General features: G+C 38.2%; 1 protein-coding gene across 3 annotated transcripts in view; it reads right to left on the reverse strand.

The window, feature by feature from the left end:
• The window catches only part of UGGT1 (UDP-glucose glycoprotein glucosyltransferase 1), a 130,771-nt gene that overhangs the window by 74,909 nt on the left and 31,116 nt on the right, over window positions 1-24,746 (reverse strand). For all 3 annotated transcript variants that reach the window (XM_045777738.2, XM_045777737.2, XM_045777736.2), the window contains 8 exons: window positions 23,744-23,822; window positions 21,516-21,616; window positions 20,795-20,894; window positions 19,580-19,640; window positions 8,630-8,721; window positions 6,885-7,035; window positions 4,875-4,994; window positions 3,252-3,337 (listed from right to left, as the gene is read on the reverse strand). In XM_045777738.2, coding sequence (XP_045633694.1) covers window positions 3,252-3,337; window positions 4,875-4,994; window positions 6,885-7,035; window positions 8,630-8,721; window positions 19,580-19,640; window positions 20,795-20,894; window positions 21,516-21,616; window positions 23,744-23,822 — 790 coding nt within the window. The remainder of the gene's footprint in view (window positions 1-3,251; window positions 3,338-4,874; window positions 4,995-6,884; window positions 7,036-8,629; window positions 8,722-19,579; window positions 19,641-20,794; window positions 20,895-21,515; window positions 21,617-23,743; window positions 23,823-24,746) is intronic.

Below are 24,746 nucleotides of genomic sequence, written 5' to 3' on the forward strand. Positions count from 1 at the left end.
AGCCTTACATCGGAAACCGGGGATGTACTGTATGGTGACTAAAATAATAAAAAATCATTAAAAAAAAAAAAAGAAAATTTAGGTCATCTTGGGTTGGACAATGACTTACTAGATCTAACAAGCAAAAACATGATCAATGACCAAAAAAAAAAAAAGACGCACTAAACTTCACTGACTTCTGCTCTGTCAAAGATACCATTAAGAGAAGGAAAACAAGCCACAGACTGGCAGAAACCCTGTAAGAAACTGAGAAACATGTATCTGATAAAGGACAGATATCCAAAATATACGAAGAACTCTTAAAACTCAACAACAACAAAAAGTTTCAAATGGACAAAAGATCTGAATTGGTATCTCAGCAACCAAGGCACACAGTTGGCAAATAAGCAAAAAAAAAAAAAAAAAAAGCTCAACATCATGTAATTAGGGAATTTCAAATTAAAACCACAATGGGATCCCATTGCGCAACAATCAGAATGGATAAAATCCAAAACATTGACAACACCAAATTCTGGAGAGAATGTGGAGCAACAGGAACTCATTGCTGGTAAGAACGCAAAATAGTAGAACCACTTCAGAGACAGTGTGGCAATTTCTTAGAAAACAAAACACTTTTTACCATAAGATATAGCAATTGTGTCCCTTGGTATATACCCAAATGAGCTGAAAACTTATGTCCATACAAAAATCTACACACAGATGTTTACAGCAAATTTATTTATAATTGCCCAAACTTGGAAGAACCAAGATGTTTACCAATAGGTGACTGGATTAAAAAAACAACAACAACAACAAAAAAACCCACTAGAGTACATCTATATAACGGAATATTATTTGGTGATAAAATGAAATGGTCTACCAAGCCGTAAAAAGACATAGACAAACCTTAAAAGCATACTGCTAAATGAAAAAAAAAAAAAAGAAAGCCCACCTAATAAAGATATATATATGTCCCAAGTCTGGTAAGGGCAAAACAATAGAGACAATAAAGAGACCAGTGGTTGCCAGCAGTTGAGAGGGAAGAACAAAGAGGTGGGGCACGGAGGATTCTGTAGGATCGTGTGATGGTGGAAACATGTCATTATACATTTGTCAAAACCCACAGACTATACAATGCAAACAATGAACCATAATGTAAACTATGAACTTTAGTTAATAATAATGTATCAATATGGGCTAATTAATTAACACTGCTCTAAAAGATACAAAGTCTATTAATTAAAAAAAGAAAAAGGTAAAGCCTAAAAATAGAAGAAGAAAATACAAGAAGATACATATCAAATATCATGCTCTCCTGAGGTATGTGGAGAGTGTGTATATATGTAGATGGTGGTGGCAAGAGGGTTTGTTTATAGATAAAAATTGTGTGTTTTTTAAAATCCCACTGATAACAGATATCATATGAGTGGGCTCCAGGCAGAAATGACCTAAATGTTACCCTTATGAAAACAAAAATAAGAGCTAAATATCTCCTCACAAAGGAATTCCCTTTTCCACGTTTCCAGTTTTTAGAAGGGGCATCAGAGTTTTTCTGTAAGCTAGGGCTCTTCAGACTTCTACAGGCACAGACTCCCTGTGGTACTAGGGAGTCTCCCAGATTTGTCCCCTCCTCTCCTTAGCCTGTCAATACCCTAGTCTAACACATCAAGGGAAACAAAGACTAAAACAACAGCCAGTCTGCCTTGGGTTTCTCCACCAACTACGTATGCCAACACGTGTCTCTACTGCCTATGAGTTACGTGTCTTCTCACCTACCCTCACAATGTAAAAACCACATTCCCTCTCCTTGTCCCTCAATGCAATTCAATAAATACTTACTTAGTGCCCATCGTGTACCATGGGCCAACAACTTCAGTGTTCTTTTATTTCCCTTTTAATCAAAATATAGCTCTGGCTGCAATCCAGTAGTTTAGTCCTCCATAAAGCAGGCGGTATTCATATTTTACATGAAAAATATCACTAAAAATCTCTGCTCTTCCATCAACAAAAACGCTCTATTTTCTTCAAAGCTTAACTACTATCCAACTGTTCTGTGAAACCCCTGTCCCTCCCAAGTATCTTAGTTCATAATCTTTTGCTTCCCTGAAATTCTAAAGCACTATGACTAGGACATAACCTAGCATCTGATCAAATATTTTCTTAAAGTGTCTGAAAGTATGCACAGTCTTTTTCCAAGAAGGTAAGAATACAGTTTAGAAACTATCCACAGCATTTAGCTCAGTGCTGGGTACGGAACACACAGTATTTGTTAGCTAGACTTCTCTATTTTCATGTTTTCTAAGAATTCAAATTTTGGTCGACATTATTCAGAATATAAGTGAAAATGGGCGCCTGGGTGGCTCAGTTGGTTAAGCGTACCTTTGGCTCAGGTCATGATCCCAGGGTCCTGGGATCGAGTCCTGCATTGGGCTCCCTGCTCCGTGCGGTGTCTGCTTCTCCCTCTACCCTTCCCCCTTGCTCATGATCTCTATCTCTCACTCTCTCTCTCTAATAAATAAACAAAATCTTTTTAAGAAAAGAATATAAGTGAAGATATCTTAGCATGTATTCATAAAGCATTAAAACACTGTTCTTAAAAAAAGCACAGTGGAAAACCCAGACATTCAAGTACCCTGTTGGTAGATTTGGCAATGCAAATAAAACAAGTATGTCTGCATCTACAAAAAGCTGCATATAGGGGCACCCGGGTGGCTCAGTCGGTTAAGCGTCTGCCTTCAGCTCAGGTCATGATTCCAGGGTCCTGGGACCGAGCCCCGCATTGGGCTCCCTGCTCAGCGGGAAGCCTGCTTCTCCCTCTCCCACTCCCCCTGCTTGTGTTCCCCCTCTCGCTGTGTGTCTCTCTGTATCAAATAAATAACTAAAATCTTAAAAAAAAAAAAAAAAAGCTGCATGTACACTTAGTCCTTGGCAGTCTAAAAAAGTTGTTGGCAAAGCTCTTTATCTCCACCGAGAAGGGAAATAGGCTTTGTGATGCGGACACTTACCTAGGAAAATTCCCTTTCACTGGGAAGCAAGCTGAGACCACAAACTATTTTTACATGGGCTATTTATTAATAATTCAATGGCAGTAAGCTTTTATTCATTGAGAATCAAATTTTCTACCCCAAAAGATACTGCTTCATACTTAAATAAAAGATACAACTGCCATTAATGATCCGACTATTAATTATCCAGTAGCACCAGACTTACATTTAAGAATGACAAAACCTCAGCTAATTAGACATATATCATCCAATCAATACCAGTGTTACCTTAGTGGTATATGATTACTGAGGAACATCTCAGCTGTGTTAATCAACTCTGCTGTGGTCTCATGAGCAGGATCAATTATGAAAACCTGTAAAGGGGAAGGGGGAAGGGAACACACAAAATGAAATTTATTCAAATGTCACAGGGCCAATAATAATGCTGTTACTCTTTGCACTTGAAAGTAATCTTTTTCCAGCGACTCTTGAACCACATGAAAGAGTAACACAAACAGCAGTTTCCCTCCCTAATGTTCAAAAGAATGCAGTACTGAAATATGAAGTGATTTCCTCATGATGTTCTGCTAATAACATGGGAATTGTGTTCCAGATTACTAACACCTATAGTTTTACTACACCTAAAAAAAACCCATTTTATTAACTCTCCTACCTTAGAAAATGGAGATTATCTTTTTTGTGTATTCATTTCTAAGCATCTCTGAATTAAGAATTCATTTAGAACTCAATTTTTAGATCACAATAATAGCTATCATGTATTAAGGTCTCATGATGTGCTTTAAATACGTATATAATCCCATTTAATAAAGTTCAGATATATAGTAAGAAAAAGAGAATGAAATTTTGACTGGGAAGGAAAAAAAGTGGTTTCAAGAGTAAGACAAGTACAGAGAACAGTCTCCCTTGCAAGTTCTGGGGAAGGAGACCTGCCCCCAATCTCTTTAAGAGCAAATGGTGGAAGAGGAAGAAATGAGAGGGAAAGGGGCGCCTGGGTAGCGCAGTCGTTAAAGCGTCTGCCTTCGGCTCAGGGCATGATCCCGGCGTACCGGGATCGAGTCCCACATCGGGCTCCTCTGCTATGAGCCTGCTTCTTCCTCTCCCACTCCCCCTGCTGTGTTCCCTCTCTCGCTGGCTGTCTCTCTGTCACATAAATAAATAAAATCTTTAAAAAAAAAAAAAAAAAAAAAGAAATGAGAGGGAAAAAGAGACCCAACTAAGAAACCTCCTCCTCTCCCTCTCTAAAGCAGTGAAATAAGGAATTAACAAGTAGGAGCTCACAGAAAGATTTATTTAAATTTTAGATATTAAGATATTAAAGGAAAAGAGTAGCAGCATATTCATCTTCTGAGTAAAACTATCTTAAAACTAAAATAAGGGGCGCCCGCGCTGCACAGTCGGCTAAAGGTCTGACTTCTTGGTTTCGGCTCAAGTTGTGATCTCAGAGTCATGCCATCAAGCCCCACATCAGGCTCCATGCTCAGTGCAGAGTCTGCTTAAGATTCTCTCTCCCTCCTTCTCCCTCTACTCCTCCCCCCCCCAACTCTTGCTTGCAAGCTCTCTCGCTCAATCTCTCTCTAAAATAAATAAATAAATCTTAAAAAACTAAAACAACATGGCCTAAACTTTCAGGTTAAGGATGAGGAACATTTCTTTACAAGCTGATGGTGGCAGTATTGCCACTATGACATCTCACAGCCTTACACATGATCAAAACATTTAAAAACCCTTCAGTTTGAATATGGAGGTAGAAAAAGAACATATTTAGTGGTCATAGTGGTGGGAGAAGCAATTAGTACAGGAGAGAAATGAATGGTCTAAATATGGCTGAAAGGTAGGGAAGAGGACAAGGGAGAAACAGCTCATCACTAGACAGTAAGTAGTTTTACTCACCATGTTATGCAAATTTTTCCTGATCTGCCGGATAACACCAGGAAAGGTGGGTCGAAGCAACTCTTGCAGACTAGAAGGCCATGAATTATATCTGCTGTCAACCTCCAAATTGTTGATCCACTAGGAAAAAAACAGCACAACATGGTGCATATACTTGAGCCACTATTAGTGAAATCACCAGAAATAACAGTAAGACTTGAAATGATTTTAAGAAGAATCACATGGGAAAAACCATTTTCAAAAATACAAAGATCTAGTAGAAAAATGAATGACTAAAACACAAGCCACAGAACAGAAGATATTTGCAACCTACAAAACCAATAAAGGACTAGTATCAAGACTATGTACAGAAATCTAACACATTAATAAAAAATGGTCCGCAACATATAAGAAATGAAAATAAGCCACAGATATGAAGAAATTTACAGAGGAAATTAAACAGGCCAATTAACACAGGGAAAGATGCAAATCTTCACTAAATTAGAAACTAAAACCACAGCGAAATTTCACACTCATTAAATTGAAAAAATTTTAATGTTTGTCAATATCCAAGAATAGGCAAGGAAATAGAGCAATTGGAACTCTCACCCAATGCTGGTGCCTGAAACAGTCACTTTAGAGAAGTACTCTAGTTCTAGGTATCCATCCTAAATAAATTCTCACATATATGCACAGAGAGAGAGGTACAAAAGGGTATAGTACTGCTTGTGACAGCAAAAAACTGGATACAACTTAATTCCATAAAGGGAGCGAGCAGTGAGTAAACAGTATGTAACATTTCTACAAAAAGGACAAGGTGGGAAAGTATGTGAACATAACCTTGTTTGTGTAAACAGAGTATTTCTGAAAGGATACACAAGTAATTGATAATGCCTGTTACTTCTAGGGAGAAAAACTGGACAGCCGGGTGATGAGGTATGGGTATGATGACATACCCTTCTGTATGTCCTGACTTTTAAACTGTAATTGTACAAAAGATCTTTTTTTAATAAGCAAAATATAAAACATGATAGGATAAAATAGATCTATATGGGTCAAACTATGTGAATCCTGACAAAATTGCTGAGTAACAAGGAAAATGATGAAAGACACTGCTATGGCATTTTTCAAATTTTCAAAACATACAATAGGAAATAAAGTAATAAAGTAAGGGACAGGAGGAATGTACACCTACTTACAAAGAGCAATCAGCTGCAGCGAGGAAAGGGGTGGAAGTAAAAGAGGATTTGGACAGAAACATTGTTTTCTTCCAAGAAAACAAGATCTGACACAAAATGATTAAATGTTAACACGTACTAAGTATGGTGATGGGCTATACTGTTATTAATTATATTAATCTCTTTACTCTTTGTAATTAAAAATGTTTTTAACAAGAAAACAAATGATGTAACAATATTCATCAAAATAAAAACTACATTACCTAGGGAGAACTCAAGTAATGATCATCTACATTCTACATAATTTCTTTTGAAAAAAATTCCCCACAATAAATGCAGTACAGAAACCAAGAAAAAAGGACAGGAGGGTCAAGGGTGTGCCAGGCACACCTGTAACAACATTCTTCCTTTGACCACACAAGGAGACAGAGGCTCAGAGACACCAATAGAGCAGATATTAATCTATATAAATTCTTCACATACAAAATAATCAAAGTTCTTTTAAAGAAGGATATTGGCGAAAAAAAAAAAATCACACAGAACTTGTATGCAACTGAGAAAATACAAACTTAGCATTCTTTTTCCCAAGAGATACTCAGCCGAATCCTAGGGGGATACAAAACTGGAAAAATCACTGTCTTAATCACATTAAACATAATAATTCAACTTTTTGGAGGATTTAAGGGACTACTTTATTATATATACAGAGTCCCAAATAAGCAGCTGTTGTAAATCACTGTATGATGCCAATATAAGAGATGGCAGAAGTAACCTACCTCTCACGAAACACAAATGAGAAAACCATAATAAAATGCCTGGCCAGAATGCCCCCAGGACACTCCAGAATACCTACTGAAATAGCAGGACTCCGGATGTCGACAGCATAGTCGGCCTCAGAGGGCTGGATGTTCAGTTTCAAAACATTATGCAGCGAAAGGCCTTCTATTCCCAATCTGTGCAGACCCTCCATTACCCGAGCTTCATTCCTCAAAACATCAAACAGACTGGGGGGGGGGGGGGGGTATTTAGTAGAAAAAGTTAAAAAAACAAACAAACAAACAAACCCTCACCATGAAAAAATTTATCAGTTCAAACTCAATGCCCTGTTCAAACTAGCCAAGAAATCAAAAAAGGGAGCTCTTCCCTTTGCTTCATCTTGTCAAAATATACAGAACGAAGTAGGTAGGACTTGCTTCTTATTTATACTTACCAACATATCTATCAGGTATAAAATTACCTCTAAATATAAACACACAATTTGAGGATGAAATAATCGTCACCTGAATTTTATACTACATGTTTAAAAAAAAAAAATGATGGTAACTTCTCTGTATTATTTCTATATAAATCTACAATTATCTCATAACTAAAAATTTATTTTAAAAAATAACTACATTATATAGATTTAACATAAGTTACAACATCAGTGTCAATTTACAAGGTGCACACATATACAACCACAGTAAAAGGTCTGGAGGAATTTATACCCAACATAAAGGTTTGCTAGGGAAGGTAGAAAAGATGGGAAGGAAGAAGAAATAAGAAGCCAGGATGAAGACTTCACTTTTCTTAGTTCTTTTATTTTGTCTAACACTTAAAACTGTTTAAATAAGCCAAGTACTCAATCTGTAAACTCTGAAAAATTAAAGACATAGGTGTATATTTTTTACTTTAAAAAAATACAATCTTTTTAAAGCGTCCACATCCATTTTACTAACTTTTTACTGGCTCTGAAAAGCAGGAGGAGGACATAAAAGCTCAATTAAAATAATTAATGTGAAAAATATTATTGTGGGAACTGGTTCTTCTGAAGCACTAGCCATAGCTTTTGTTTTTACTATTATGAAGCCACAGTGTCAACTGTGTCAATCTCAATTCCAAGGACAAAATCTGAATTCTACCAAACTATCCACCCCCCGCCTCAAAATTCATAAGGCCAATTTAGAGCAAGTTAGCCCTGAACCCCATTTTAGCAACACAAAAAGGTAGATATTCTTTTTTTTTTTTTAAGATTTATTTATCCATTTGAAAAAGAAAAGAGAGAGAGAGCACGGGAGGGACAAAGGGAGAGGGAAAGAGAAACTCAAGCAGACTCCACGTGGGGCTCAATGTCATGAGATTACAACTCTGAGATCATGACCTGAGCTAAAACCATCAGTCAGCCACTTAACAGACTATGGCACCCAGGTGCCCCTAGATATTCAAATAATGTATGTAAAATGGAACACCTTCTGAGATATGGGAGGCAGAGGCAGTATTTTGAATAAACCTACTTTACACTATTTCCAGAAGTCAAAGAACCCACTCACACTCTTTTTTTATGGATAAGAGGAAAACTATAGCTCTAAAAAAGGGCATCCTCAAAAGACACTAAGGCCTTCAATGTCCAAGGCCTTGAATGTACATTATGATAACAAATGACATTATTATCGTGTCCATCCCAGTCATCCACCCAGGACTCAGGACTCACTACTCACTGCACCTGGTAAGCCAACAGGCTTTGCAATGTGCCATGTCAAGTAGGAAAAACAATCTGAACATGCTATAAGGAGCTAACATTATAAAACCTTTTCAGAGAATAAAAAATATTATCCATACCTGAATATATCCTGTGTATCTAAATCAATATGAAGTCCATTGATGAAGAGCGCGCAATCTCCAGGCTGTAATCCTAAAGTTCCCTTGAAATACTAAAATATTTTTAAAAAATTGTTAAGGAGCAGGAAGAGAACGTTTAACAAAAATTTCCATGTTTCTGACTTTAGTATATGTACAAATGTTGCATCCTCTTATTTATTACAGGAAACCCTAAGGCTGGGTTAAGATTTCCTTTTATGTACTCCCACAGACTATTATCATTTACTGCATTGCAATGAAACTGCTAGTTCATGTGAAATACATGACTCCTCCCTTCTTCCTTCCAACTACAATTAATACAACTGTTTCCTATAATGTCGGGGGAAGGAGGAAGAGGGAGATTGGTTAAATAAGCCAAGTGCTGAGGGTCACTTTTCATGTAAGAGGACTTCTATTACTACTTCCTATTTGTGATGCCAACCAAGGTGGCGACAGCAGTCACTAACAGCTGGGCCTTCCTGATGAACTCCAGGGATCTAATCTAAAAGGGTTTCAAAACCCCACACCTCCCTTAAACACTTCAAACTAATGCACACTAAGAAACTGAGTTGCTGCCCTGAAGACAGTAGCCACATGCAACCTAACTGTCCAAGACCTGATCTCCATGGGGCCCTTCAACTGCTGCTCCCTAAGACAGTGGCTCCCTGACACACAGGTGACTGTGCAGTCCCTGCAGCCCTTCAGACCTGCCTGACCCATCAGACACACTGCTTGGATGCCATGCTGTAGCTTCTATTGACTTCTATTCTTTCCGTTTAATTACTCTTTCCTTCCAAGGAAACTGGGACTACTATTCATATTCCATACCACAGGGAGCTAATCCACACAGCAAAGGGAAAAAACTACTCAGATATTAGGGACAGAACTTAAGCCCTTAGTTCTCACAGGGCGGGGAAAAGGAGGACAGGGACTGTTGAGCTCCCTTCATTTCCCAGTAGTCAGCAGACTAATAGAAGTAAACTTTAAGGCCCAGTATTGCATGGGTAAAGCATAAAATAATGAGGAGGCCACACCTTTTGCTTCTTTGCCCTGCAAGTATTAAACTGCAAGTAAAATAAGGGAAAATGGAGAGTTGCATCAATTCAGAATAGGAATTTCTTACATGGGAAAGAAAAACTCCATGTCCACTCACACCCAAGCTGTACACCCTATGACTATAAGAAACAGTGACTCTGAGCTGCTAAACACGACTCATATCTACTTCAAGATCTGGGTGCTGGTAACAGAGCAAAGTTCACTTTGTGAAAATTGATCACACTAAAGATTGTGGGTTTGTGCACATTTTTGCAAGTGTTGTATACTTTTGTATTTTATACTTTAACAAAATACTTAATTTTAAAAAACCCCAAAGAATCAAGGAAGTACTACAGTCTATATAATTTAATATTTTGTTCTCTTGCAGGGGAAAGTAGCCCTAAAAATTAGATAATATTGGTACTGTTATTCTGGACATCAAAAATGAGGTAAATAAAAACTGTTAATAAGGTTTCTTCAACTTAGTAAATATTTTAGATAAATTTGGTTTACTTATTCCTCAGATCTATTTAATTAATATCTCATACGTAAAGGTTTAAAAAATCTGGGGTAAAGATAGTAGACTGAGCATAAGCATTTCTTTTTTTCCGTCCTGAAACTCTCTTGAAATATTAGTTTTTTAAAAAGGGACTTTTAAAGTTATAAATCCACAACAAAGAGGACAAAAAAGAAAAAGGACAATTAATTCTGGAAGGTGGAAAGGAGATGCATGAGTACCAACTGTCTTAGCAATCCCAAGAAAGTTGTATGCCAGGCCAAAAGTGGGAAAAGCCAACAGAAACCACAAGTCATCCTGTGGACCTCCTCAAAAGGCTCAAGAATTGACAGTACAAAGAACACATGTATGAAGGGGTAATAACTAGGCTAAAAAAAGCGTGCTGTAAAGATAAGAGCCCTCAGACTGCCCTGATTTCACACAGTAAGGTGACTGCTGTCATGACTCCCTCTACTCCAGAAAAATGGAGGCTCATTCCCTGCAAAGAGTGAAAGACAGAACCTGGGAACTTTGGGAAATGAAGCACAACTGAGGGCAGGGACCCCATACTGCGGACTGAGTGGAAGTTCCCGAATGTTCTTCCTACTGGGCTTCTACCACTCAGGCAGCCAGACTTTACCCTCCAGGCAGAAGATCAGAAGATCCTTTTCTGGAGACTGAATAGCTCAAGAGGAAAGGTACCAGGATACTGACACTGGGGTGAACAAGGAAAAGGCCATACCAGGAGAGCTTACCATCAAAAAGCCTCATCCTTAAGGCTTCCCATCAGTTCTTTACTGCCTCACTCTCTTCAATATAAGCAGAACGTGTAAGGAAAGCCTTCAACATTAAAGACAAGAGGCCAAAACAAAAAGAAAGTCAACTTAAAACAGATGGTGCAAGAGAGAAGAAAACATACACATGCACCACTGCTAGCGTCAGAAAAATATAAGAACACCATAAAAAGAAGAATCTAAGAACAAGAACCCTTAGAAATTAAAGATTTGAAAACTAAAGGAAAAATATCAACAAAGGAGTTGAAAATCTTTCCCAGAAAGTTTTAAAATAAAGCATAAAAGAACTGGAAAACAGGAAATAAAATGTATTTTTTAATTAGGACAAACTAGTCGAGGCAATGAAATAACTTAAAAATGAAGAATTCCAGATTTTGGAGGGAGAAAAGACAGCGGAGGAGTAGGTGACCCCTTTTTCAGCTGCTCCCCTGAGTCAAGCTGGATAGGTACCAGATCATCCTGAACACCCACGGAATCAGCCTGAGACACAGGAAGATACATCTGGATCTCTACAAATGAACATCTCCAGCGCTGAGTATTGAGGTACGAAGCGGGGAGCCGTGAAACCGCGCACAGATATAACGGAAGGGGGAGGGAGCTGCCGTGTTTGGGCGCCGGGAAGCGGTAGCCACCTGCACTGGGGAGCGGGCCAGACTTGCGGACCGACACCCGTGAGAAAACAGACTGAGACCGAGAGCCTGGGAACGCACATGCGACCAGTCTGAAAAGGAGAGCTCCAAAGCGCTCACTGGAACCAGAATAAAAGCGGGAGCTCGGGAGCAGGCGAGCATCCAGACTGATAACCGGAGCACCGGAGCGCACACTCGAACTAGGCTGAAACTGAGAGCTCGGGAGCACGTGCGCAACCAGACTGAAAACTTGCGCTCCAGAGCGCGCGGGAACCACACTGAAACAGGGAGATCAGGACCGCGCGTGGGAACCGGGGGCAACTGGCGGTGTTAAAAGCACAAAGGACAGAGATGTACTGGCCCTGTAAGTGAGGGCTGGAAGACAACCCGGGACGCTGCAGGGTTTTTGTTAGCACTGAAAGAAACAGAGTTAAAGAGGCCAAGAGAGCTCAGTGGAAAGTGGACTGTGATCTCTCTGTTCTGAGACAGAGGCGAGGATTCAGCCACTGCTGCTCTGACTCTCAGAAGACCAACAGGAAACCACCGGGGAAAGCCACCAGAGAACAAAAGCCCGGAAATACCGGCTCACATTGTGCCAATTCCCATCCCCCCTCGCAGGGGACAGGACAACTCTACCCAAACAGGGTTGCCTGAGTATCAGCGTGGCAGGCCCCTCCCCTAGAAGGCAGGCTGAAAAATCAGGAAGCCCACATACCAAAGGTCCCGATAAAACAAGTGCACACTGCCTGGGTCCTGGTCAATAATTTGGGCTCTGTGCAACCCCGCAACCGCTCCTCATCAGAATGACAAGGAAGACAAACCCTCAGCAAAAAAAGGAGACAGAGACTGTGGCCTCTGCCACAGAAATAATAGATATGGATATAACTAAATTGTCAGAAATGGAGTTCAGAGTAACGATGGTCTAGATGATGTGTAGGCTTGAAAAAAATATTAACGAAAATATTAACGAGAATATAGAATCTCTAAGGGTGGAAATGAGAGCGAATCTGGCAGAAATTAAAAATACTATGAATCAACTACAGTCTAAAGTAATGCTCTAATGGCCAGGGTAAATGAGTCAGAAGAACAAATTAGTGAATTGAGGATGGGATGGTAGAAGAGAAAGTTAACACAGAAACTTGGCTCAGAAAAATCCAATCTCAAGAATGTAGATTACGGAGGATTACTGACTCAAAGAAACGTTCCAGTGTCAGAATCATCGGCATCCCCAAGGCGAAGGAGAAAGAGAGAGGTCTAGAAGAGATATTTGAACAAATTGTAGCTGAGAACTTCGCTAATCTGGCAAAGGATACAAGCAAAGGATACAAGCATTCGTGTCCAAGAGACAGACAGGACCCCTCCCAAGGTCAATGACGACAGACCTACACCACGTCACATCATAGTGCAATTCGCAAATATAGATCCAAGGATACAGTATTGAAAGTGGCCAGTGGGAAGAAAATCCTTACATACAGAGGTAAAAATATCAGAATAACGTCAGACCTGTCTACAGAGACCTGGAAGGCTAGGAAGGGTTGGAGGCGTATTTTCAAAGCTCTATCTGAGAAGAACATGCAGCCAAAGATCCTTTATCCAGCAAGGCTGTCATTCAGAATTGATGGAGAGATAAGGACCTTCCAGGATCAGCAGAAACTGACAGCATTTGTTACCACCAAACCAGCCCTACATGAGATGTTAAGGGGGGTTCTATAAAAGTAAAAAGGCCCCAAGAGTGATACAGAACAGAAATTTACAATCTATAGAAACAAAGACTTCACAGGCAAGAGGACATCATTAAAATCATATCTCTCAATAACCACTCTCAATGTCAATGGCCTAAATGCTCCCATAATGCCACAGGGTTGCAGATTGGATAAAAAGACATGACCCATCCATTTGCTGTCTACAAGAGACTCATTCTTTTTTTTTTTTTTTTAAAGATTTTATTTATTTATTTGACAGTGATAGAGACAGCCAGTGAGAGAGGGAACACAAGCAGGGGGAGTGGGAGAGGAAAAAGCAGGCTCATAGCGGAGGAGCCTGATGTGGGGCTCGATCCCATAATGCCGGGATCACGCCCTGAGCCGAAGGCAGACGCTTAACCGCTGTGCCACCCAGGCGCCCCTACAAGAGACTCATTCTGAACCTAAACATACATCCAGAATGAAAGTGAAGGGATGGAGAACAATTTTCCATGCCAACGGACCTCAAAAGAAAGCTGGGGTAGTAATTCTCATATCAGACAGATCAGATTTTAAACTAAAGACTGTTGTTAGAGATACAGAAGGACACTATATTATTCTTAAAGGACGTATCCAACAAGTGGATATGACAATTATAAATATCTATGCCCCCAACAGGGGAATAGCTCTTAACCAGAATAAAGAGACATATATATAATAATACATTAATAGTAGGGGGCCTCAACACTCCGCTCTCAGAAATAGACAGATCACCTAAGCAGAAAATCAACAAAGAAACAAGAGCTTTCAATGACATACTAGACCACATGGACCTCATAGATATATACAGAACACTACACCCCAGAACAACAGAATACTCATTCTTTTCAATTGCACATGGAACATTCTCCAGAATAGACCATAAACTGGGTCACAAAACAGGTATCAACCGATACCAAAAGACTGAAATTATACCATGCATATTCTCAGACCACAACGCTTTGAACCTGGAACTCAACCACAAGGAAAAATTTGGAAGAAGCTCAAACACATGGAAACTAAGAACCATCCTGCTCAAGAATGATTGGGTAAACCAGGAAATTAAAAATCATTTTAAACAATTTATGGAGACCAATGAGAATGAAAACACAATGGTCCAAAACCTATGGGACACTGCAAAGGCAGTCCTAAGGAGGAAATACATAGCCATCCAAGCCTCACTCAAAAGAATAGAAAAATCTAAAACGCAGTTTTTACATTCTCACCTCAAGAAGCTGGAGCTGGAACAGAAGAACAGCCCTAACCCATGCATGAGAAAGCAGCTGATCAAGATTAGAGCAGAAATCAATGAATTAGAAACCAGGAGCACAGTAGAGCAGATCAACAGAACTAGAAGCTGGTTCTTTGAAAGAATAAATAAGATCGATAAGCCACTGGCCAGACTTATTCAAAAGAATAGAGAAAGGGCCCCAATTTATAAAATTAAGAATGAAAGGGGAGAGATCACGACCAACACCAATGCAATAGGAAGGATCATTAGAAACTTTTATCAACAGCTTTATGCCAATAAATTAAACAACCTGGAAGAAATGGATGCCTTCCTGGAAACCTATGAACTACCAAGACTGAAACAGGAAGAAACTGATTATTTAAACAGACCGATTAATCATGATGAGATTGAAGCAGTGATCAAAAACCTCCCGAAAAACAAGAGTCCAGGGCCTACGGATTCCCCAGGGAATTCTACCAAACATTCAAAGAAGAAAGAATACCTATTCTCCTGAAGCTGTTTCCAAAAATAGAAACAGAAGGAAAACTACCAAACTCATTCTATGAGGCCAGTATTATCTTGATCCCCAAACCAGGCAAAGACCCCCTCAAAAAGGAGAATTACAGACCGATTTCCCTGATGAATATGGACGCCAAAATTCTCAACAAGATCCTAACTAATACAATCCAAAAGTACATTGAAAGGATTATCCATTAAGACCAAGTGGGATTCATCCCTGCGATGCAACAGTGGTTCAACATTCGCAAATCGATCAGTGTGATAGATTATATCACACTGAAAAAAGCCAAGAATCATATGATGCTCTCAATAGATGCAGAAAAAGCATTTGACAAACTACAGCATCCTTTCCTGGTTAAAACCCTTCAGAGTGTAGGGATAGAGGGTACATTCCTCAATCTCATAAAAACCATCTATGAAAAGCCTACAGCAAATATCATTCTCAATGGGGAAAAGCTGGAAGCCTTTCCCTTAAGATCAGGAACACCACAAGGATGCCCACTCTCCCCATTTTTATTCAACATAGTACTAGAAGTTCTTGCAACAGCAATCAGACAACAGAAAGGGATAAAAGGTATCCAAATTGGCAAAGAAGAAGTTGAACTGTCTCTCTTCGCAGCTGACATGATACTCTATATGGAAAACCCAAAAGACTCCACCCCCGAACTACTAGAACTTATAGAGCAATTCAGTAATGTGGCGGGATACAAAGTCAATGCTCAGAAATCAGTTGCATTTCTATACACGAACAATGAGACTGAAGAAAGAGAAATTTGGGAACCCATTCCATTTACAATAGCACCAAAAATTATATGTTATCTAAGAATTAACTTAACCAGAGACGTAAAGGATCTATATTCTAGAAACTACAAATCACTCTTGAAAGACATTGAAGAAGACACAAAAAGATGGAAAAATATTCCATGCTCATGGATCGGAAGAATAAACATAGGTAAAATGTCTATGCTACCCAGAGCAATCTACACTTTCAATGCCATCCCGATCAAAACACCAATGACATTTTTCGAAGAACTGAAACAAACAGCCCTTAAATTTGTGTGGAACCAGGAAAGGCCACAAATCGCCAAGAAATTGTTGATAAGGAAAAACAAAGCTGGGGGCATCACACTGCTGGATTTCAAGCTATACGACAAAGCTGTGATCACAAAAAGAGCATGGTACTGGCACAAAAACAGACACATAGACTAATGGAACAGATTAGAGAACCCAGAAATGGACCCTTGGCTCTTTGGGCAATTAATCGTTGATAAAGCAGGAAAAAAATCCAGTGGAAACAAGACAGTCTCTTCAATAAATGGAGCTGGGAAAATTGGACAGCTATATGCAAAAGAATGAAATGTGACTACTCTCTCACACCATACACAAAGATAAACTCCAAATGGATGAAAGACCTCGATGAGAGACAGGAATCCATCAGAATCCTAGAGGAGAACATAGGCTGCAACCTCTTTGACATCGGCCGCAGCAACTTTTTTCATGACATATCTCTAAAGGCAAGAGAAACAAAAGAAAAAATGAACTTCTAGGTGATTCATCAAGATAAAAAGCTTCTGCACAGCCAAGAAAACAGTAAACAAAAAAAAAAAAAAAAAACTATGAGGCAGCCCACGGAATGGGAAAAGATATTTGCAAATGACACTGTAGATAAAAGACTGGTATCCAAGATCTACAAAGAACTTCTCAAACTCAATACGCGAGAAACAAATAAATCAAAAAATGGGCAGAAGATATGAACACACTTTTCCAATGAAGACCTACAAATGGCTAACAGACACATGAAAAAATGTTCAAAATCATTAGCCATCAGGGAAATTCAAATCAAAACCACCTTGAGATACCACCTTACGCCAGTTAGAATGGCAAAAATGGACAAGGCAGGAAACAACAAATGTTGGAGAGGATGTGGAGAAAGGGAATCCCTCCTACATTGTTGGTGGGAATGTAAGTTGGTACAGCCACTTTGGAAAATAGCATGGAGTCCCTTAAGAAGTTAAAAACTGAGCTACCCTATGATCCGGCAATTGCACTACTGGGTATTTACCCCGAAAATACAGACGTAGTGAAGAGAAGGGCCATATGCACCCCAATGCTCATAGCAGCTCTGTCCACAATGGCTGAATTGTGGAAGGAGCCGAGATGCCCTTCAACAGATGACTGGATTAAGAAGATGTGGTCCATATATACAGTGGAATATTAGCCATCAGAAAGAAGGATTACCCAGCATTTGTAGCAACATGGGCAGGACTGGAGGAGATTATGCTAAGTGAAATATGTCAAACAGAGAAAGACAATTATCATATGGTTTCACTCATTTATGGAACATAAGAAATAGCAGGGAGATTGGTAGAAGGAAGGGAAGAATGAAGGGGGAGTAAACAGAAGGGGGAAAGAACCACGAGAGTCTATGGACTCTGGGAAACAAACTGAGGGCTTCAGAGGGGAGGAGGTTAGGGAACTGGGATAGGCCAGTGACGGGTATTAAGGAGGGCAGATATTGCATGGTGCACTGGGTGTTATATGCAAGTAATGAATCATGGAACACTACATCAAAAACTAGGAATGTACTGTATGGTGACTAATATAATAAAAAATTATTATAAAAAAATGAAGAATTCCAGGAAAATAAAAGAGAGAAACCAGAGTGAATGAGGCAAAGAAGTAACTCAAGCAAATTTCCCAAAGCTAAGGGAAATTATTTTCCAGATTTGGAGGGGCCACCAACCACCCAATAGAACACAGATTTTCTTAAAAGGCACAGCACTGTGAAATTTCAGATAAAAGGGCCAAAGAAAAGATCCTGAATGATTGCTGGAAGTAAAGCAGATCTCATACCAAGGGTTCAAATTTCTCATATTCACAATAGAAATCAAAATTCCAAGAAGCAATGCCTTCAAACTGTCACCCTTGACCCCCTGAACTCAGGAATGACCTACGGAACTCAGGAAACTCCTAAAAGGTTCTGTCAATTTCATCTTTTTGAAACTAACAAATTGCTGGAACAGTAAAAGAAACATTTGAGGATGAGGGATGATACCCCTGCAGATGAATCAGAAAGTGCTCCACCTCCTCAGCTTCATTGCAATGTTAAAGTCCCCGGTTTTGGGGAATATTCATCCCAAATCCTAATAAAAGGAGCCAGCTTACCCCTATTGGAACAGTCATGGCTTTGGAAATTATTCCCCATGATCTCCCTATCTATACAAATAAAGATGATCTCTGGAGGCAACTCCACCTGGTATGGTCTCTGTCTATAACTCACCAAGGACCAGACCCACTTTGGTCTGGTAACAAAACTTCTAAATGACTTCCAATTCAGAATTCTATACCCAGAGAAGATATTAATAAAAAGAGAACTGGACAGGTGCCTGCGTGGGTCAGTCAGTTAAGCTTCTGCCTTTGGCTCAGGTCATGATCCCAGGGTCCTGGTATCCAGCCCCACATCGGGCTCCATGCACAGTGGGGAGACTGCTTCTCCCTCTCCCTCTGCCCTCCTCCCCGCTTGTGTTCTCTCAAATAAATTAATCTTAAAAAAAAAAAAAAAAACGGAAATGGGAAATTGATTTCTCAGAGTCTGAAATTCACCTCGCATGCAACTTTTCTCATGAAGAATAATATGCTGCACCAAAATAAGGGAGTAAACCAAAAAACAAAGCAGCCCTGGAATCCAAGAACAGGAGAGCCAATAAAAGAGATTAAAGCAAGGTTTCAGGATAACTGGTATGCCCTAGACATAGAGAACCACCAGACCACAGTGGAACAGAACGAAAATTGATAAAATCGCAACATAAATACACAGAGAAATTAGAGAGACAGGAAGCACCAATATGGAGTGATGGCAGACATGGGGGTGAGGGGCGGTGAAAGAAAGTTAAACTTCATCCTTGTAATGGAGGCCAAGACATAAGGTTCTAAACTGGAAAACACCGTACCAATTCAAACTTGCTAGAAATCTGGGGACAAATATCAAAACAATTAGCTAAGTGTTGAAAGCAGATACTTCTGGTAAGGGGGACAAAACAGGGAGTAAGTCATGTTAGGAGGATGCTGTTTATCTAAACAAAGTGGTGGCACTATCTGATTTTTTTTTTTAAGATTTTATTTATTTAATTGAGAGAGACAGAGAGCACATGCACAAGCGAGCAAGAGTGGGGAGAAGAGCAGAGGAAGAGGGACAAGTAGACTCCACACTGAGCACGGAGCCCGACATGGGGCTTGATCCCAGGACCCCTAAATCATGACCTGAGCCAAAATCAAGTCAGACACCTAACCAACTGAGCCACCCAGGCACCGATGTTTGGATTATATTCATATTCAACTTTCATTAAAAATTAAAAATACAAAAAAAGATTAGAGAAATAAAACACCACCATCTTTACTAAAAGGAGAGTAAAACTGTTAAATGTCATTGATGTAACTCAGATTTCCTCATCTTTAAAGATACAATACAAAACAGAAAGGAAAATAATGATTTTCCACTGGGTAGTACCTTCTGATTCTCTTCCACTTCGATTCTAAGTTCTGAACTCACTGCTGTTTTTGTTATTGCTCTAAAAAAATAAAAATGTTATTAGTGTTTAGTTTAACATTTGATATAAATGTCTTCAATTTCCCTGTATTTACATATGAAACAACACATTGCTCAATACATTACAAGAAACTAAATGGAAAAAAAACAAAACAGAAAACCTCCACCTTCACAAATAAATACATTTCTCCATTCAGGTGTACGTATGTTTTCATTATTACAAGATACGACACCACAGAAAAGTAGCAGTAGCAGCAGCATTTTAAAGCAAGTCCAGTTATCCCCAAGATCTTAGGTTAAATATATGTAACTCTATTCCTATACATGACTTTATTGTTCACAGGCTAAATGCTAATGTTAAATTAAGGTGACAGACTGCTCATCCTATTTGAACACTTTCAGCGGAGGTGTAATCCTACATGTGTATCTTCAAAAGCATGCTGCTAAATGAGAATGTACTATATGATTTATAAGTCCTGTCTAAGAAATATTTTCCAAGACTAATCAAATAAGCAAACTTCTTTATAAAATATCTCACATCAGAAGTCAAAACACCTTGTTCAGTTACTCAAGAAAAACACTGGCAACCATTTAAGTCATTAGCCTCTAAAAATTTGGCTTTTAAAACCATTTATTTAGAAGATGTGGAAGACCATTATACAACTGAAAGCAACATCAAAAATCAGCTGTATTCAAAATCTTATTGTGTCACCATGAGCAAGTCAGCCTCTAGAACTCACTTTCCTCATCAAGTTTGAATAAGATGATGTATATGAAACTCTTTAGGAACAAAAACATAGTCCATGCCAGACCCTAGATTAGTTATATCTGCATACATTAGATTTTGTTAACTCATCTAATCCTGAGAGGTAGGTATCATTATTTCCATTTTACTGCTGAGGAAGTGAGGTAAAGAGAGGTCACTTATTTGCAAACATCATGCAACTAGCAAGTGACAGAGCCAAGGACACAAGCTAGATGGGTCTCTCCAACCAGACGATATATGGAACTGCCACCTTCCCAAAAAGACAGTATCATTAGCAGTATGGTACTGATAGTAAAACTTTAATTTTCTAAGCATTTTCATATTTTACTTGCCTCATCTTGCATGTAAACATGAAGATAATTAGGTATGTGTCAAAGAGAAGAATGTGTCAGAGCCTTACTCTTAATTACCTGGCTTTGGTAGGAAAATTTTGACTAAGATCCTTCATAACTACCAAAGCTAATTCAATAGGAGCAGCCAAGATTCGGGCAGCGGTCTGGAAACTGAGATCTGCAACAAGGTCAAATGCAATTTAAAGTGCATTAATCTAATGCAAAGAGAAATAAGAAAAAAACACACTTCTTTCTCACAATTTTCTTGGTAATTGAGAATGCCTGAGAATGCAACCATTTCAGAGAGTGCCCATAGTCCAATTTCAGGTTTTATTCACTTCCTTTTTCTGAATTTATAACATACCACGAAGTATAGCAAAAGACTTTAGTAAATTATGTTAAATAATAATCGTGTGATAACTACATCTCTGGACCAGAAAAGGAAGAATATATCCTGCCATGTCAATATGTCTTTAACATTCAACAGATACACTGTTCAAGAAATGTATATATAAAGAAACATAAAGACTAAGACAAACATGTTTGTACTATTACACACTTATGTATCTGTTTACACAAAGATCTGGCACTCATTTTTATATGTACTTCTGCATAGTGGTATCTGTCTCCAAAAGGACTTTTCTTTTCTGATTAATCACAATTAATCACTCTATCTTGAAAATCTGTGGTACCCTCAGAATCTGGCCAATAAACAACATTAATTTCAAATTCTACATTTTTTAATACCATAAAATTTAGTCAAAAAGTAGGCGAGTTGATTCCTCTACATGTTTATTACCTTGCAATTGCCAAACTTTTAAAGGTGCCATTTCATTGGTGCTTTCCACAAGATGTTTTCTGAGTTCTTTCAACTGCCCCTTCAGGTCAGGGTGCAGGTCTCTGAAAGAAACATAAAATCAGTCTTATTAATGTGTCTTTGCTTTCTCAAAGCACACTTAGAAGTTGGCTCCAATTTTATCTTCATGATTTTCCCCTTGGCAATAAGAAAATTCCTACAGTATATGAAAAATATTAAAGCATAATTATTTTTCTTAAAAATAAGCTAATATAGGGGTGCCTGAGTGGCTCAGTCAGTTAAGTGTCTGCCTTCAGCTCAGGTAATGATTCCAGGGTCCTGGGATTAAGCCCTGCATCTGAGCCCTGCATTGGGCTCCCTGCTTAGTGGGGAGTCTGCTTCTCCCTCTGCCCCAACCCCTGCTCATGTTCTATCAAATAAATAAATAAAATCTTATTAAAAAAATAAGCTAATATAGAAAATTACTATTTTAAAAATCATAAAATTTACAGATTAAAAAAATGAATCACTACAATAGTGATTCTCTGTGTCAGGGAGAGGAGACGGGACTGAGAGTGGTGACCAAGGGGACCCCCAACTCTACCTGTAGCGTTTTACCCTTGTTTGTTTCTTTCTTTTAAGTAAAAGAAGGCATATGTTGGGAAAAAACTTGATAAATAGTTCTTTGGAACCGAAAAGCAAATATGATTACAACCATCAATTTTGGGTGTTAAGTACATGGGTATGTTCTATTATTTTCCATATACTTTACTGAATCTTTCTAGTTTCTCAAAATAAAACTGGAAATATATCGCTGCCAGTCCCAAAATGGATTTCTTTCAGCTACATGCTCATAAATCCTTTAATCACATGAATAATACAACTTAAGGTAACCAAGATTATTGGGTTTCCTTTAGTTTTATCTTGAAATACAGTACATTCTATTTAAAGCTAGTAAAACAGAAGTTATCAGACGCAGATACATATCATTTAGATCAGACAACAGATGGCTGGTAGAGTAATTCTGTTCTTTTAAATACTAGAAACTCAAAATTCTTGAATGCCACATACAGAAACTAAAATATTTACTCAGATTCTTCACCCTCCAACCAATTCATTTCCAATCAGTTACTACAAACTCACCTTCACGATAAAAATATCAGAAAATGTTAGATAGCTAAATAACTGTTTTGAATGTCCACAAAAGGAAATGTCTTCAATAGTCTACATACTAGCTTTGTGCTCTAAATACATAAGATCATAATGCTATCCAAAAAGCAAACATAAAAAACATGAATATGAAAAGAGATTCTGGAAACCTGGGTTCAATAAAAATGGAATCTGACTGCATACTAAGGAGGCCCAAACTAATGTTAAACACAAAGAAACATGCATATGCATAGGATAAACTGAACCTATGCACAGAAATTCAACATGAACTGACTCATCTCTGCTAAATTGTTAGTCTGATTAAGTCATTTCACTGGGCCAAATGTTAAAGCTCAAATACATGAAACTGGGCCTATATATATTTCTTCATGATCCATTCCTCTACCAAAAAAAAAAAAAAAGCCCAACACAAAAACCAAAAAACCTCACTGTAGCTGGCCTCATTAAGATTTCCAGATAAAGCAGAATTCAGGACTCTAAACAATTTTCAAGGCATAATAGAAATAACTGCAACACTTAAAATAACAGCTAAGAAGAATTTTCAGCTATAAATTTCTATAAAATTTCATAAAATGGCTATGAATTTTTCTTCAAGAAAACATCTTTTAATCTGAAGGAAAGTCTAATGTATTTCAATTGAATGTACCTTTTTTGCATTGTTTCAGGCTATGCTTAGCTTAAGTAAATAGCTATGACCTCTCTCACTTAAAATATTTTTTTATTTTCTTGAAAAAATTGAGTGAAACAATTATATGTTACTACTATGTGAATCAAAAACTGGAATGTAACTTTATGTCATCAATTTCAAGGCCCAGAAAAGGAAATCAACTAAAGCTATAGGCAGGCCATCTTAATATCATTTAATAATAATGTGCTTCAAATGCCTGGAGAATCATAAACTACACAGTAGGTGAAGTGGTAATTGCTTCATATCAGATTACGTATAGAAAGAACTACTGAGATCTGTAACTCAGACAGTAATGAGAAAGATGATGCTTATAATGGGAGGAAGCCTGGAGCTTTAAGAGAGTAAGGGCATTTCCCAAAATAATATGCCATACCTTAATTTTCCAAAGAGGAATCCCTGAACTTCATCAATGGGATCATTTTCACCAATCACTGTGGTGTTTACCTCAGTTCCTATAAAAGCACAAGCAAATACATGTCTAATTGTTTAGAAAGGAAATTAAAATGTTATTTACCTCATAAAATTTGAATAATGTAAAGCAAAAGCACCTGAAATTTTAATACCATTTAAAACATTAAATACCTCAATGAACATTTTGCAGGTTTTTTTTAAACAAACAAACAAACAGAATAAATGTGTTTTTCAAGGTATCTTCTGTTCTGGATAAAGTAAAAATGGATTCTTTCCTTACACTTTGGAAAATTTTATATGTTAAAAAGCTCAAAAGTAACACCTTTAAAATTATGAACAGTGGATTTTTCAGTATCAAAATTCTGAAGAATTTGCAATTAGGCAACTTAATCCTAAATATAATTATTGATAACAGAATGATGAAGTACTAGACTATCCTCCATTTACTCAAACCAATCATTTTTATCTTTAAAATGAGCTCACAAGGAAGAAATAGAGAGACTACACATAAAACTTGTGATTGAGGGCGCCTGGCTGGCTAAGTCAATTAAGCATCTGTCTTTGGCTCAGGTCGTGATCCCAGGATCCTGGGATCGAGCCCCATGTCAGGCTCCCTGCTTGGCAGGGAGTCTGCTTCTCCTTTTCCCTCTGCCCCTCCCTCTGCTCATTTTTTCATTCTCTCTCTCTCTCAAATAAATAAAATCTTAAAAAAAAAAATACCACCTTGCGGTTGAAATAATGAATTCAAAACTCTAGAATAGCAAAATAGGAACTATATCCATAAAAAAAACAAAACTATTCCAAATGCGGAAAATAATAAAAAACACAAACTGTTCATTAAGTAAAAAATAGTTTTAAGATTTCACACTGGGTCACAAATCAATGGCTATCTGTGAACTACATATCATCAATAATAACAGCTACAATTACTGAACTTTTTGTGCAAAAACATTGTACTACCTTCT

Source organism: Ursus americanus, chromosome 1, assembly GCF_024610735.1.
Source record: "Ursus americanus isolate L20-20 chromosome 1, mUrsAme1.1.p, whole genome shotgun sequence".
NCBI lineage: Eukaryota > Metazoa > Chordata > Mammalia > Carnivora > Ursidae > Ursus > Ursus americanus.